This window comes from Serinus canaria, chromosome 3 (assembly GCF_022539315.1).
Source record: "Serinus canaria isolate serCan28SL12 chromosome 3, serCan2020, whole genome shotgun sequence".
Classification (NCBI taxonomy): Eukaryota; Metazoa; Chordata; class Aves; order Passeriformes; family Fringillidae; genus Serinus; species Serinus canaria.
The window spans coordinates 60,422,006-60,439,152 of record NC_066316.1 but is presented as its reverse complement, the minus strand read 5'-3'; the positions used below and the strand labels follow the sequence as shown (position 1 = coordinate 60,439,152).

Here is a 17,147-nt window from a genome sequence, read left to right as displayed (position 1 = left end):
CCAGCTGGAGAGCCCTGGGACACAAACACCACGTCTCTGCTGCCTGAATTCTGCAGCCTTCTCTCATCAGCTGCCAGTGGTCTGGGACAGACACAAATTCTGCTCTCAGAAGTGACAGAAGAGCAGGAAACTTGTCTGTGACACCCTGGGAGCTTCAAAGGAGAAAGCCAGCAGGGACAGAGGAAGGACAGTGCAATGCCTGCACGTGACAGAGGCAACAGTCCCCTGGAAGAACAGCCTGGTTTGTCACACAGCTACAAAAATGCGAAGTACCACAGCTAGAAAATCAAACCCTCTTTTCCCCTCCATTTTATAGAATAGGGGATAAATGGGGCATCTTCATTTTAAGGCATATCTCCTTTTTAAGGGTTAAGCCTCTTTGGAGACCAAAATAAAAAATCAAAGATGAAGGGCATGAGAATCAAACTGGTTAAAAGTCTCTTTTTATAGACTTCTTTAAAAGAACACTGATTTTGGAATGGGATACAAAAGGTATGGCAAAATTTTAAGCATGGGACCACAATAAAATGTGATGGTTCTGAAAAACTTTCAATAAATCAATTTATATAAAATTTATTCCAAAAATGCTTTTTGGACCCCACGTATGAAAAACTACAATACATGGAAAATAAGACCTAGATATACATATTGTAGTCATCTACACTTACAGAATAGAAAAAATAGCAAATGACTGAAATTGTTTTAAGTCTCCAACAAAGCTTTATTTTTATTTTTATTTTTTAATGTAGTTTCAAGAAATACATTTAAATAATAGATTTTCCAATCCTCTTTAGATAGGTGATCTGGCAGTATTTTCCATGCAGCATTTTAGGCTAACAAGACATGGAGGAATACAGTCATTTACCTCTGGGCCCTTTGTGATAGCATCTGTTTAAAGCCATTTACAAAACACTGCAGAGGCTCCAGAGCAGCACTGTTACTCTGTGTGCACACAACAATGTTCGGAAAGGACACCCTGCTGTAACATGCAACAAAACAAGTCAAAGCTAAATTTGCAGCTTGAAAAGTGGGGTGTCCACTGGCTGCAAATGTGTTTTGATATCAGGTATTAGTGAAAATTTAACTATGTCCCCTGCTTATCCCTGTGTCTTTACATATAAGTAATCCTAGCTTCAATTATCTTAGGTTTTCTATAGTTTTTTTCTCTTTTGTGCTGGTGAGAATTCAGTTATTGAGAGAGCTTTTTTATGACAGGAGCTGAGGGAATTCCTACAATAGAATTTTCCCCTCATCTTTCCATACAGCAAAGAAGGATTAAAATAGGGAAATAAAGAGAGAGGAGTGGAAAGCCTAGATGACAGTATTCCTTTTCTTGATTACTAAAATAAATTCTGAGCTATTCTGAAGAGTAATAAAAATTTCAGAACCTGCTACATAAGTCATCAGGATCCTAAAGGCCAAAGAGTTGCCTGAGATAGCCAGATAAGCAGAGAAATTTTGAAGATACAGCAGATGAAGAGCTTCTCATGGAAAGTTTCCATGAAGAAAATATTTTTCATGACAAAACCTTTTTTAGTTTATTTAAGAAAACCCATACAGTACCTTGCTATTGACCAAGACAACTGCAAACAGGTGAAAGAGGTCTCTGACAATATCTTCCTTTTATTCCTGCCTAAAGATTTAGGGTCCAAAGAGATATGGCAGTGGTGAATGTTGTTCCTACTTCAGCCCTATTCTGCCTAGACTTTAAATACCTGCTAGACATTTCTTTCTGTGTGTCTAGAGGAGATACAACTTCTTCTCCTTTGACAAGCACCAGACTGACTGACGAGCCCAAGTTTCAGTTCCAGCTCTTGGAATTCTAATTGACAGTTATTGTTTTAGTTGCTCCCTGCCATGGTAGCCTTAATTAATCTTGCTACAAAATGAAAACAACTAATTCATCTTAAGGAAGTATAAGAAAAGCATTTTAACAATCAAATTAAACAAATTTAATCATTAAAAATTTACTATGATTCTGATGTACACTCTTTGTAATCCTCATCTGCAGTAGGATTTGAAAACAAAAAATTGTTTTTCTGGTACTCAGTTAGGAACCTTCAGGAAAAACTACAGCAACAAATCACATCTTCAAATGAATCACTGAAGGACCATTGATTCTACTGACTGGAATCTCATCCACAAGATTGATGGTGAAGCTATACGTGCTTCAAAGTGAGCCTGAGCCATCCAGCTTTGTCTCCCTTTGCATTTCTGGTTTGTAATTTTGTTTTAAAACTCCAGGAGGCCATAAAGAATGCTAGAGATTGCACAATAAAACCTGACAGTGAAGGTATGATTAGAGTCATGTTAAAACTGTGACAACTAGGGCAGACAGGCAGTGTCTTAAAGAAAAACTGCACATAGATTATACTTAAGATAAGGAACATCTGCTTGCTGAGGGGCTGTGCTGATTGGGAGGCTGTGATGGAAATCTGATCATGGCATATATCCATTTGTAAAAGCAAAAGAGTATCAGACTGAACTTTTTTCTTTTTCCTATTTTTTTCTTTTCCTATTATTTTATTTTTTTTTTAACATTAACCTACTGATATGAAATGAAATGACCATCTACAGCTCTGGAGATTACAGAATTGGGAAGAAAAAAAATTTTCAAAAAGGCAGCTGTATTCTTCAGGGTCAGGATAAAGAACAGCATCTGAGTCCCTTCTATTCCATCACAGCTGCAGGCATGGTGATCCAATTTTTCCCCACCTACCTAGTAACACTCATTATGGCAGTAATCCAGCTTCTAGAGGAAACAAAATTGCAGTATGGATGGAGTGAAGCTTCACTAAAATATATCATAAAGTTTAGCAAAATGCATTGAATCAATTCAGAATTTCAGTGTGCTACATTTATCTCCCTATTAAGAAGCTGCTGAAAAGTACCTGACTGCAATATGCATAGCTTCAGAAAAGGCAATAACACCATGCCTTCTGCATTCCCCTGGAGAATGCTTCTCATTCCAAGTGAGGAATAAAACACCAGGTTGATTTTAAGAATAAAGCCCAAGTCTCTAGTTATGGTAAAGGACTTATTTCCTTGGCCTCTTGATGTTAGGTTTTAGAAGTTAACTCAGGTGGAGAGGGAAGATGACAGAAAGAAAGGAAGGAAGAAAGAAGTAGCTTTTTTTGAGAACACAGTCAAACAACAGTTATTAATATACTGTGAAACTGTCTCTATCAAACCCTCTATTAACGTTTAGTGCATGGGTCCTTTCTGCCATCTTCATAGGCCACAGTGACAAGCTCATGCCATTGAACTGAGGATGCTGTGAGGGAAACTGACAGAATAAATGTGAGCTTTACTCTGCAGGTTTACTCTGCAGCAAGTTCCTCATCTGCAAGTACAGAGCAGAGAAACCAGACCTTCTTGAGCTAGGGTGAGTAATGTTCTAGCCACATGTGCAATTCTCTAGCCACATGCCACCATGCTGCCAGTTCACAAAAGAACCACCCCTCCAGGAGAGAAACCCAGGACCCAGGATTGACCTCCTGAAGATGTGTGGTGGGACTGAAGGTGGAAGGCTGCTGCTGTCAGCGCAGGAGTGCCCTGGAGCAGCTGCTGTAAAGACGATGTACGCCACTGCCATCAGCAGATCCCAGTGGCGTCTGGCAGGCCTGCTCTGGGCAAGAATCTGCCTCATCTCCCTCAGGTGGCCAGACACAAGATTGAAAGGATGTGGCATGGGTTATGTGAGAGACAGATATCCCATTTCCTAAACAAGGACAGCTTTCATTTGGGACATCAGCAGGACACTGGGAAGTCTTTAAAAGTACCTACAAAGGCATATAGTGAAGCAAGTTTAAGCACCTGCAGATTTGGGAGCATTTTCAGACCACAAGTCTGGATTCCATTATATTAATTATTTAAAAATCCATATTTTAAGAATCCTGTACTGAAAGCAGCCCTGTTCCTCAAAAATCCTAGGTTTGCCCCAGCGCAATTTCTCAGAAACGAATGATACATGGGATTTCAATTTTAAATAGAACACATGAAAATCTCCTATAAAGGGGATGAATCTGGATTATCTTATATGACAGAATATAAATAAATAACTTGATAATACCAATCATAAGAATGATTATATGATAAGCACATAAAAATGCATATAGATATGTGACTCATTCCCCCCAGCATTCATGTAAAACATGCATTCCTCTTAATGGAAATAGACTTAAGAGACAGTTAATTTTCCTCTGCTTTTAGGGCTTGGGCACGTGACTTGGCATCAGCTGAGCCTTGATAGCAGACTTAATGTAACACAGAATGAAATGCATTAGCCTCTGTTTCTCTAAAATGTCACAAGGGTAATAGCATGAAAACCTTCTGATGCTCAGCAGCTAATTAACCCCCAATTAGTCAACCCTGCCCCTGAATATTGCTGATGCAGCCACATCAGTAAAATACAAATGGAATCATATAATATCATAAAATTTTTACACTAACAAGTAGAAGTAAAGATCAGGATGTGGACTAATCTTTGCAAACAAAATTAAATTATCTCTCAACAGAGAGCAGAAAGGGAAAGGCCCCTCAAAGTTAACATAAATGAAACATTTTAATATGATTAGAGGACATGCCAAATAAAATTTAATAGCTTGCTACATGAATCCCAGTAAGAAGCGGTCTCAGAAGAAAAAGGTCAAATAGTTTGTATTCATCACTATTATTCTCCCATTTCCCCACAGCTTACAATTTTCCAATCACACACATATGCTATAGAGTAGTTGACTTTGAAGCACTGGAGTGGAAGTGTTATTTTGAAATCTACCTTCTGACAAACACCTTTCAGCATCATATTTCAGAGGCACTGTGAGAAAGTAAAATGAAATTACAATGGCTAGAAGGTGGTTCTGGGGACCCTATATCAAATAGGTCAGGTAGCTGAATGATTCAGGTCATGACTGTCTTTTAAAAAAAACCTTGCCAGCCCCAGAATTTTTTTAATTACACATCTATTGGCAAAGCTAGGTGTAGATAAGAAAAAAAAATAGTGATGTTAAATGAATATCACTCAGAAATGAACAGCGCTACATACAGTGACACAACAATTATTCAACTAAAAAATTAACTCTTGCTTTTTTTTTTTTTTACCTGATAGGTGCACCTTTGGCCTGTGCAGGTCTCAAGAGTACAGTTATTGTAGTAGCAGTTTCATTGAGAGATGCATCCACTCCTTCATAGTCTGGTAAAGTGGGAGCTGATTAATGTTGAGGGAACAAAAAAAAACAAGAAACAAATCAGCGAAAACATTTAGAATTTTTATGAGGTTGTGGCTGCTTGGATATAGAACAAAGAGACAATCTTTATCAGCCATGTGAGTATTTTTAAACAGCTTTTCCAGTCAGACACATTCATTTACTGTGGCACGAATGGGATTTAATGAACAAATGATAACACTATCCCTAACCACTTCCCATCAAATCATGACACCTCTCACCTTGAAACAGTTTTATTCAAGAAGGAGAGAAATAGAGGGAGGAGGTGACTGACAAGAAACCCCAAACTACAATAAAACCCGCATTTTTTGCAGCAATTTTTCTACCCTGCAAATAACTACAGCCACCATGTCAAAGACCCGGCTTCTACCACCTGCCTTGAACAATTAAAGAACCTTTCATATTTCCTCTTGAACATCATGGGAAACAATGCTAATATCAACCAGTGTGCAGGAAAATTGGACTTAAATAGACATGCCTCTTTGGCCAAAACTAGATCAGGGAATCCATTCCCATGCCCATTCCTATCAATGGACGGCCAAGCTGCTCATTAATCAGCTTCAAAACCACTATGAAAGAACAAAATCAAAGTCAAAACCAGAAGTAGTTCAGGAATTGATTCACTAATGGGCTGTCAGACTGTCACGCCTCTATGGCAGCAGTATTTGTTGTGGGTGGGATGGCTGGTGTTGGCAATTACTTCAACCATCCAGCTTTAATCTGCTGCCTGTTACACTCCTCACTGGTAATACTGTTGCTGACTTCAGCCCCAGTGCAAGGAAAGAAACAGGATTTTCTGTGAATCAGAAAAGAATAGATTTCTAATAATTACTAATTTTTCATAAGTTTGAAAACAATCTGCATGTTTATTTTTTTAAACTATGTGGCTATATCATTATAAAATCATTAATGAAGCCTGTATATTTCAAAATGAATTTTCAAGAAAAGATATTTCCTAGCAGGATGTGAATCATTTAAGTCATAATAATTTTACAGTACTATATCAATAGATAGAAGAGCTCTGAAAGATTAAAAGCCTTGCTTCATTAGTCCTAGATCCTAGATGAACACAAAACCTGCTCTTATTTCAGGAAATAATATTTTATAGAATTAATGTTCATTTGACATAATTTTAAAATTGCTGCTTACCCCATGTTCACTAGAATCCCAGTAACCACTAGTAAGCTTAGCTAAAGGGAGTCATTTCAGCCCTCATTAAACTAAAGTTAGCATTTTCTGAAACATGCATCACTCTGTAAAAAGTGCCAGTCATGCAGAGTAGAACTAGACAACAGTTCAGCATAAAGCAAGATAGAGAGAAGAGGCTGAAGTTCAGTTACAAGGGGTGTCACAGCCTTGCCTTTGAGCTTTCCTAGCATTAACCACATCTTGCCAACTAACAAGACACATACCCTACCTAGAAAGTGTGTTATACTGGATTCTGGACAAAACTGACACAATTTCTGTGTGGAAAAAGAGGGCATATCTGAAAAAACCTGAATTCATTGTAGTCCTAAATAATCCAAACACACTGAGGAACTTTTTCTTCTCAAAATACTGAAATATCAGACATGCTAGCAAGATATATACCTCTTTTCTTTCCCTTTTACTAAGAGGTTAGAAGACAAGTATGCAAGGGCTACACCACTATAATATCTGAAAACGTATGAACTACACCACCATAACATCTGAAAATTGATGAACTAGAATTTGTTGTGAAGAAACCCTTAAAACAATCTGAGTAAAATATCAGACTTCAAAACAACCTAATAGCTACATAAACAGAACACATTATTTGGGGGGTTTTGTGCATTGGTTGTGTTGTTTTGAAGGGACAGGGGTGTGAGGAGTGATAGTGCTAGTCACCATGTCACAAAATCAAGTTTCTCTGAATATAGGATTGACTTACCTTCCACTATCAACTGCTTAAGCCACTATCTTATTATTTAAGAATAACATTGAAGTTTAAGAAAATAAAAATACCAAAACACTTCCTTTGACATAACTGTCTTCCAGAGTTTGCAGTGCGTTAATAAGACAAATAATGTCAAAGTTGTCTCACTGCAATAAATCAACAAAGGCACGAGGAAGCAGACCTATGTGAATCTGGCAAAAGAAATTCACACATTGTCCCAACTGCCCTGACCCTGTTACAGCTGTGTGCTGCTAAGTAGTGTCACCTTCAGTAAGTCAGTAATTTTCTGCACCTGACTTTACTAACATGCAAAACAGATGCAGTTCTTAGTGACCTGTGGAGTGTTGACAGGCCTAATTAATTAAGGTTTACACAGCACTTCAAAATCTTTGGATGAAAGTACTGGATTACACAGAAAAAACAGTTCACAACTACAGCTGAGCAATTTTCACCTTATGCAAGGAGTTTTCCCTGAACGTATGCTACCCTGTGGTGAGTACACCCAGAAACATTTTAACATAATTTCTTAACATGGTAGGATTATTTTGTGGGGGTTTTCTTAAGCCTGTCACAATTTCTCAAGCCATACAAAAATATTCAAAAAACATTTCCCTCCTCCCCTTCCCCGTCTTTTCTTTATGCTGCTGTTTGTTTTTACCTGAGATGTTGGTTGTTACATTGATGGTGGTTGCTGGTCCAAACCCTTTGATGGTGCTCGCACGTATGAAGAACTGGTAGGTAGTACCAGGGTGCAGGTGAGAGAAGACGTGGTGTGTGCTGTTCCACAGCTTGGATACTGTCTGTGGAGGTCCTGCCACTGGAACTGCAGGATCAAATGACTGTATACTGCTATAGCTCACCTGGGGAAACAACAATTTTTGCAACAACTCCTTAAAGTTTTGGCACAAGGGATTAAGGTTAGCTTGGCTAGAAAGGAAGCAAAAGACACATGCTCATCTAGCTGCCCATTTATCTTGGAGATACCACAGAATCACATAATCATTTAGGTTGGAGACGATCCTTAGGATCATTGATTCCAACCATTAACCCAACAGTGCCAAGTCCAGCACTAAACCAATGAGGATTTCATGTGTACTTTTGAAGAGTTTGCCTTACTTGAAAGGCTGTGCAGGCACCCTTCATCATTACTGTTGGATGACACACTCCCTTGCTGGGTATAGAATCACCATGGAACACTTTGAGTTTCACAATTTGATTTCTCTGTAGCTGCTCTCTCAGGGCTAAGGTCACTGTTAATCCACTGCCTTTTGCATCTGTGTGTTTCCAACTAAAAATTAAGGGAGCATTTATCTGCTTTAATCCTGTTCATCAACTTCTTTTACATAGTTTATGTATGAAAATTTCACTGTTACATTCCACTGAGGGGAAGTCAGCAAATGGCTGAGTGGGGTTGAGCTGCCCACCCGGTTTAACTCACACTATCTCGTGAATTTAGTCTACATTAAATAAATGAATAAATAAATAGATAAATAAATAATTTTAAGGGGTTTTGTTTGGTTTGTTGGTTTGCCTTCCTATAATTCACTAATACACAAAGTTATATCTTTTGTTCCTTTAAAAGAAGAGCGCTGGAAAGTGTGATGTTTGCTGCTCAAATCGGGTTGTGTTACCTGCCAACCTCCTGCGGAGGTCCCCAGAAGGCTCATCAAGTAAATACACTTGAAACGGAATTCATATGGAGGTTTTCTTAAAAGGTGATATCTAAAAATCTAACAAAGCTAAAAAAACCCATTGTTCCAAATTTTATAACCATCTTCCTTTTCATGTAACCTTTGCTTCCAATGAAGAAAATTTTGTAGGTCATGGCTGTCATGGCTTTGGAATGGTATATAGTAACAATAAAAGATATTTAAAGCACTTGACAGGGATGGACAGTCATATGCATGATAATTACAAATTTTGAGCACCTAAGCACTACAGAAAATCATGTATTCAGTAAATGAAAGGAGCATACTATTGAATAGCTGCTTAAAGAGCATAAACATCCTCTGTCAGCCACTTCTCTTGATGTACCTCCCTAGCCCCATCATATATGCTTGTTATGTGTTTAATGATTACCTCATACTGAGTAATGATGCCATTTGGATCCACAGGTTCCTTCCAGTTGAGGAAGATCTTATCTTCAAAAGGAGTTCCTTTCACTGATTTGGCAGGTATAGGGCCTGGCACTACAAACAAAATGGAAGTTTTAAAAATAGGAAATTCGAGACAGAAAAACTAAAGAGATGACAGAACATCCTATTAAAACCAAAAGTGAGCACGGGTCTATTTTTATTAATATTCATTTGCATGCAAAAGGCAATGGTAGAGTGTGTGAAAAAGCACTTCAAAGTGTATTTTGTCATTTGCAGTGCAGAGAGAGCATGAAGTTGAAACATTAACGTTATCCCCACATACGGTTTTCAAAACTCCATGCAAAGTCAAATTGTCTCATAGTATAGCCAGGGGAAACAGTTCAAGCTAGATTACAACTTTAGGGAACATCACTGAACTCTGTAATAAGCGTATCTTAGGACAAGGACTACACGGTTCTAAAATTCTTTTAAATGGAAAAAAATCAAAGTCAAGGAAGAGTTTCTGTTACACGGCTTCTTCCAAAGGAGAGAAATTCTTACAAAACAGTTTTCAATCACATCTTCTTACGATTTGTTGTTTTAAAAGAAATCCTCATTTAAAAGAGAGGGCTGAGCATGGAGAAACACACCAGCTTATCCGCCATTTCTTTCAGCCTTTGACCTCTTTATGTGCAGAAGGATCAAGACTGCTTACTTCAAATCTTTCCAATAAGAGATGTTTTCAAAGCTTTGAACAGAACAACACCAAGATCACCCTACTTTCTTTTTTTTTAAATGGAACCAATATCCCTGGTGTAATAACAAGTCTGAAATGTCACCTCAGGCCTCCTTGCCCAAGTGATTCACAGCACCTGGTAATCCCATCAACACCAGGCAAGAGCATTTAGTTATCTCCCATTACAGCTTACAAGATATTTTTGCCTACACATACAATTCCTTTTTATCAGAGCAGCTCACCTAGATTTGAACACACACATGCTGAGAGAAGGGGGTGAGCATGAGGGACTGCCTGGAGAAACTCTGAACCCAGTGAAACACCTTCCCCCTCAAAGAGACAAAGTTGTTCAAATTTGCAGTCTTTCAATCTAAAATGTTATTTCTATTTAATATGTTGACATATATTTCTGTCTCCTTCTAATAAGCCTATTTTCTCCAGTGCAGCTTTCAGTGAGCCTTATGCATGACACTCCTTGGATATTCATTATTATCAAAGCAGACTGAAGTTTTACAAAGAGCAGAAATAAATTAAAATCCAATGGATCAAAGGAAGTGCCAGGTGCTGTGCTAGCAGCAGGAAAGAGTGAGTGGTCTCTCACATCAGTGAAATTTATTTCAGTCTACATGAAAACTATAAATGGTGATTTGACCCTTGGTACAATCAACATAACTTGGCACATTAATAATAAATTTAAGTAGTCAAAAAAGCCCAGAAGTAAACAGGTGAGAGCTTTGAAGAACACGTTCATCTAACTGTCATAAGAAGGCTCAGGAGAAGTTAACTAAAATCACAGTCTGGTGCTTTTCTTCAGGGTCCCAGGACATACCAGGCAGTGGATGAAGGCTGACATGCAGTGACAGCCCCTCTGTGCTGTTTGTGTCATTGAGAGACTTCCTGTAGGCAATGTTTCATTTTTCATGGGAATACCCTATGGTATTTCCTCACATCTCAAAAGAGGTATGAAAGTACCCTGATCCACATGACATTTTCCTTGGGAGATGCATGCATGATTTTTTGTGTGTGCATGTACATCTGTGCTTGGGAAAGAAAATGGGTACACACCAGGGCATGTACACAGTGTATGAAATTTGGCAATAAACCACATCAAAGTATGTGAGGTTAAAAGAAAGCAGACATGATTGCTCAAAAACATGCAAAATACTTTTTGTGCAGTACTATAAAAAAGAAATGCTTCATATTCACTTGAAACTGGGTGTAGGGCTCTACATTGGGTGGTTGCATAAATCCTCCTACACCTTTGGTTTAAACACCAAGGTGGGAGAAGCCTCTAGGCTCATCTCATTCCATGACTCTTTTCTTCTCCTGCAATACAAAGTTTGATGCTTAAGGCAGCAGAAGCAATGTTAGAATGACTGGAATTATGTGATCCCAGCTAGTTTCATGCTTCTCTTCCCTCTGGCATGGGAACGTACAAGAACAGAAGCTATCACAGCAATGAACAGCTTGCTTGGAATCCCAGTTTAAAAAGGTCATAAAGAAAAAGAGAGCAAGCATCTAGAGAAAGAGAACAGTAATTGCCACAAACCTCTTCCATCCCCACAAATTGAAAAAAATTAATGTAGGGATTAATTTAAATAATCTGAGAACTCAACTGGAATTAAAACAAAGATAAATAAAAGTTCAAGTGCTCAGAAAAATGAATATAAATTAATATTAGTTTGAAGGACATATTTTGATGGTCTGAAATTATTTTTTTCCTTTCCGTTACTCCAGTTTAGCCACAGTAAAAATGTCTTTTAATTCCACTGCTTTACCAAAAGGGTAAAGGGAGTGAGGAGAGAGAGAAAAGCAGAAGTAAGAGAATTTACTTAAAGAACAGAACATATTCAGGTTAGTCAAAATAATTCCTTAGCATCCTCGTTTGTTCTTTTATGTCTTTTTTATCAGGTCAGTATTTGTTACAAACAGAAATATTAGAAAGGTCAAAATTAGTAAAAAACCCTAAACAAGCAAAAACAAAACAAGAAAAAAAAAAACAACAAATCAAAAAAACCCCCAACACCAACAAAAGAACAACAGCAAGGTAACCTGTTGGTAACACTACCCTGAGGACTCAAACTGCATTTCTCCATGTAGGCAGCCACTGTTATCCCTGTAACTCCCACCAGGACTCTAAGGACGTCAGCAACGCCTTAATCGGCACCTTTCGAAAGTAGTGGTAAGAGCCTTCCCTTTTGTTGTGGGTTGACCTTGGCTAGATGCTAAGTGCCCAGCAAGCTGCTCTCTCACTCCCCTTCCCAGCAGGACAGAGGAGAGAAAATAAGATGGAAAACAATTAGTGGGCTGAGATAAGGCAGATTACCAAAGACGGGGAAAAATATCCAAAAAAAGCAGAAGTTTGCACATGCATAAGCAAAGGGGAACATTTCATCTCTACTTCCCATCAGTGAGCAGTGTTCAGCCACTTCTCAAGAAGCAGGGCTTCAGCATGGGCAGTGGCTGCTCCAGAAAGCAACAATTGTACAATAAAGAATTTCACTCCATTCCTTCTCCCTCCCTTAGCTTTTACATCTGAGCTGACATCATATGGCATGGAATAGCCCTTTGGGTAATTTGGGTCAGCTGGCCTGGCTGTATCTCTTCCCAGGATCTTGCCCACTCCCAGCCTCTTGCAGGGGGGAGAGAGTTGGGAGTCAGCCCTGAGGTGGTGCCAGCCCTGCCCAGCAGCAGAACCCCGGTGTGTAATCAGCACCTTCCTGGGTACCAGTGCAAAGCACAGCACTGTGAGGGCTGCCGAGGGAAAGTGAGCTCCAGCTCAGCCAGACCCAACACACCTTTGTATGATATTTAGCAAGGACTTGGGTCAAAACTAGCCAGGTAAATGTCATCCCTCTGTTGATAACAGCTTTCAGAAAACTCCTCACACACAGCAGCAAAGGCTTTCTTCAGGCTTGTGTGAGCATTTCCAGAAGCTCCATCACTCGCCACAGCACATTTTTGCTGACTTCCCAGCTCCCATTCTTTTCCTACACTAGCTCTCACTCATTCCTTTGGACTTACAGACAGTTTACACTTAAATCAAAACACACAAGACTATTACAAGTGTGTTAAGGTGAAGTATGTTACTTAAAATAATCATCTGAGTCATTCAAAAAGTATAAGTAGCTGCTAGAGGAGTAGAACTCGGACCTTTTGGCCTCTGCACCCACTCTTGAAAAAGATTCTGATCTGCTGATCTTGTGAAGTGTGACCCTACCATCTCTCAGTGACAGCAACAGTAAACACAGTTTCTTTCCCATGCATTATTCTATGCTAAACTTCCAACAAGTCAGGATTTACATTTTCTGAAGAAGTGAAATAATTGGGGTGGATTTAACTATATGGATATCAGAAGAGATTTTGAATTTAAGCAAAAAAAAAAAAACCAAAAAACCCCAAAACAAGCAAAATAACAGCAAAAAAGTATACAAACATAAAATGCATATATATGAAAAAGCAAGATACAACAAATTCAAAGGGAATCTCAGCAAGATTTTATAGTGCAAACAACACAAGCTCTTCTTTCATTATTTACATGCATCTCCAGAGCTCTTTTAATAAAACTATATATTCATATAGTGAATAGCTGATAATCTTTTCTTCTATATGCATGTGGGATGATGGACTTTATAAATACTCTGCATAATGAAAGTACAAACCATCAATCTGACATTACACTGATTCATTTTAGACCAATATATTTGCATTAAATTATGTCACAGTCACAAATAAATTGTTATTCACAAATAGTGTCACTTAAATGTTGTTCTACATGGACTTAACAGGAAATTTATATTACAATACATTACTTCTGGAAAAACAATGTATTAACTGACACCAACCACTATAAAAATGAATTTATATTGCTTCAGTTTTCCTGCTACAAAATAATGAAAGTGTATGTAAACAGAGTATTTTTATTATTATTATACTCTGCGAAAGCCATGCACAGAATCACTATGTTCTCTGGCAAAAGTTATGTGCAGAAATATATAGGGTTATATTGGGAAAAATTCCTTTGTTGTAGTCAAAAAGGGCAGCATATTAGCAGCAATCTTACAGCCTTTCTCTCCAAGTAGATGCTTATTTTCAGGAGATGGTGACAGTTAATCTCTCCTCCTGTTCAAATGTTACCAGAAATTAAAATGGTTCACCTTTCCATTGGCTTTTTCTGAGGGATTTGCCATTTTTACTTTACGCTTTACTACAGCTGGAGACTAAGTTTTAAATAAAAGCAAATTTTGTCTATTAGAAAGGAAAAACAAAACCAGAACTACTCTTACTGGTCTTTACCATAAGAGCATTTGCAGAAAAGGCGGTGGCAAAAATTACTTCTTTGGAAATCCCTCAGGTTGGACTATTTGCAGAAAAGAACAAAATTGAATGTTATTGGGAAAAAAACCTCATTTTATATTGACAATGGTGTACATGTTCCACTTGACATTTCCTTTCCAGTGTCATAGTTTAACCCAAGCCAGCAACTAAACTCCACCCAGCCAGTGGCTCACTCCTCCTTCAGCAGCTGGATGGGGCAGAAAACAATAAAGAAAAAAAAAAAAGAAGAACAATGATAAAAGAATTAGAATATATGTAACAAATTCTGTGCATTGCAATTTCTCACCACTCACAGACTGATGCCCAGCTGTTTTCCCAGCTGTGAAGCCTGGCCAGGTTTCTCCCCAGTTTATACACTGAGCATGATGTTCTGTGGGTATGGAACATCACTTTGGCCTGTTTAGGTCAGTGTCTGGCTGCATCCCCTCTTGTGCCTTCTTGCTGGCAGGGCATGAGAAGCTGAAAAGTCCTCAACTCAGTATGAACACTACATAGGAACAACTGAAATATCAGTGTTTTATCAAAATCATTCTCATCCCAAATCCCAACCTCAGCACTGTACCAGCTACTAGGGAGAAAATTATCTCAGCTGAAGTCAGGACACACATTTAGACAGTAGGCAAAGCATTTCACTCTTCCTCTTTTTTTTTTTTGTCTTCTAATTATAACATTTCCTCTTCCTCCACTGTTCTCCAGAGTGGCAAGTCTGCCAGAGCTCTCCCAGGAGCATGAGTAATGATTGGACAGCTGGTGTCTTAACCCTGCATCATAGCTCTCAATAGCTCTGCACGGGGCACAATGAGCCACGGACTCTGAAAGATCAGGGGACCTCATTTGTGTCCAATGAGCACATGCTTTGCCCCAGACTAAAGCTCTCTTATACTTTAAGCCTCAAAATGGATTCTCCTATTCCAAGTGATCCTTTTCAATTAGTTGTTTGCCTACTGTTAGATGACACACTCCCTTACTGGTTATAAAATCACCTTTGAACACTTTGAGCTGCACAATTTGCTTTCTCTGTAGCTGCTCTCTCAGGGCTAATGTCACTACTTCTGTTAATCCACTGCCTTTTGCATCTGTTTCCAATTAAAAATTAAGGAAGCATTTATCTGCTTTAATCCCATTCATCCACTGCTTTTACAAAGGGTCCCTCTGAGTTGGCAGCACTCTGGTCAACAGGCAGCTCCAAGAGCACGTGCACGCTGATGATTCATGCTAAGTGATAAATTCACTGCTGGTAATTGTGCTTTGTCTCAAAGAGCCAAACACTGTCTTTGCCCAGCATGTATGCAGCCCCAGGTTGCATGAGCCTTCCTCCACTTCCTTTATCAAATTCTTCAAACAGTGTCCATCTTCTGTACACGCCATGAAAAGCACTCAGTCCCTGTCATAGCACAGATAATGCCAAGTGCCTGTGTACTCAGAAGAGCTTTTTCCAAACCTAAGCAGCTGTGTGGTTTCTCCCCACAGTGAAAGATGTTTAGCTTTTAAAGCACACACAAATTTCCCTGTTTTCATCATCTTTTTGCAAAACTTTTTTAACAGTTTCTCATACAGGAGTTTTATTTTTACATGGAATACAACTTCCTGGAAGTACTAAAATATACTTTAATTCCATCTTCCCATGCTAAATAGAAATACTGAAACTACCAAGTATTCAGATCTAGCTCTGGTCAATAGAAGGACTGTTTTCAGACTGTCATGGTTTTCCTAGGCTTTGCTATCTTGCAGATATTGAATTACAAGCTATTAAAACTTTACTCATTGGTCAGCCATGGCTCCAAAGAACTGAAGCACAGCTTTTGAATCTTACCTCATTCTTCTACTGATTGTTTCTTGAGTTAATTCTGTTCCAGGTATCATATGCAACTGAGTTAACGCTCAGCATTGTGACAGGTCTGACCATTTCTGAGAGACCCCCCCAGGCCAGCTGCACAGCCTTACATAAATGTGAGCCTTTGTGAAAGACAGAGATCCTTCCTGTCTCACAGAAGAGCCTCAAAAAGTCCAAAGTCCCCTGCTTTTAGAAAATCCTAGAAGTTCAGAAAAGTGTAAAGATTCTGGCAGAAGGGAGGAATTGGCATGAAAGATGTAGTGAGATGAAAGGAAAGGTTAAAACATAACAACAACAACTGAAGAGACAAAAGGGACAGCTTGGAAGCATGGGGAAGTATGACGAGAAACTGAAGACGAGGGCAAAATGGCAGAGGGGAAGAGAGACAGGAAAACATGGCATAGGCATCTCAAACACCAAGAGTCTATGAAGTTTTTGCTTGTTTAGCAGGACCTTGTGAAAAAAAAAAAAAAACAAACCACAGCATTGGAAAGAATCTCACTCTACAGAAAAACAAAAATTTAATTATCAGTTGTCATTTGGAGTATTCAAAGTTACTATTTATGAAAAGTATACAACATGAGTGCACAGTTTCAGATAAACATGTCATCAGGGGCTATTTCTAGCTAATGTTATTTGCAAAAATGCAGAGCAATACTCTATTTCCTCTATATTCCTTCTCCAAAATGAATCACTGATAATGCCTCCATGATATAATTAAAATTATGCTTACTCTAGAAACCTGCAAAAACCATGAAGACAATGCAGCTTCATCTGACCACACATGAAATGTAGGGCACAGAATCACACACATAATTGGACTTTTCATCTTCTTAGTCCAAGTCCTACTTTAGGCTTCAAACTGTGCTTGGAAATAGTTTCAGATACTTGATCACTGAGACTGGAACTAAATTAGCATTGTACACACGAGCAGTCAGCTACAGGATTTAGTTTACTATTGCTATGAGAGCTCAAGGAAAGACTCAGTATTGTACATTGTCTGCAAGCCCTGAACTTTGAAGTC

At 38.6% G+C, this 17,147-nt stretch overlaps 1 protein-coding gene across 1 annotated transcript in view; it reads right to left on the bottom strand.

Annotated features, from left to right (window-relative positions):
- Positions 1-17,147, bottom strand: part of PTPRK (protein tyrosine phosphatase receptor type K) — a 352,054-nt gene that overhangs the window by 47,986 nt on the left and 286,921 nt on the right. Inside the window, exons 9-11 of the mRNA XM_050972314.1 lie at positions 9,220-9,329; positions 7,799-8,000; positions 5,101-5,206 (exon numbers count right to left, since the gene is read on the bottom strand). Of these exons, the coding sequence (XP_050828271.1) occupies positions 5,101-5,206; positions 7,799-8,000; positions 9,220-9,329 (418 nt within the window). The remainder of the gene's footprint in view (positions 1-5,100; positions 5,207-7,798; positions 8,001-9,219; positions 9,330-17,147) is intronic.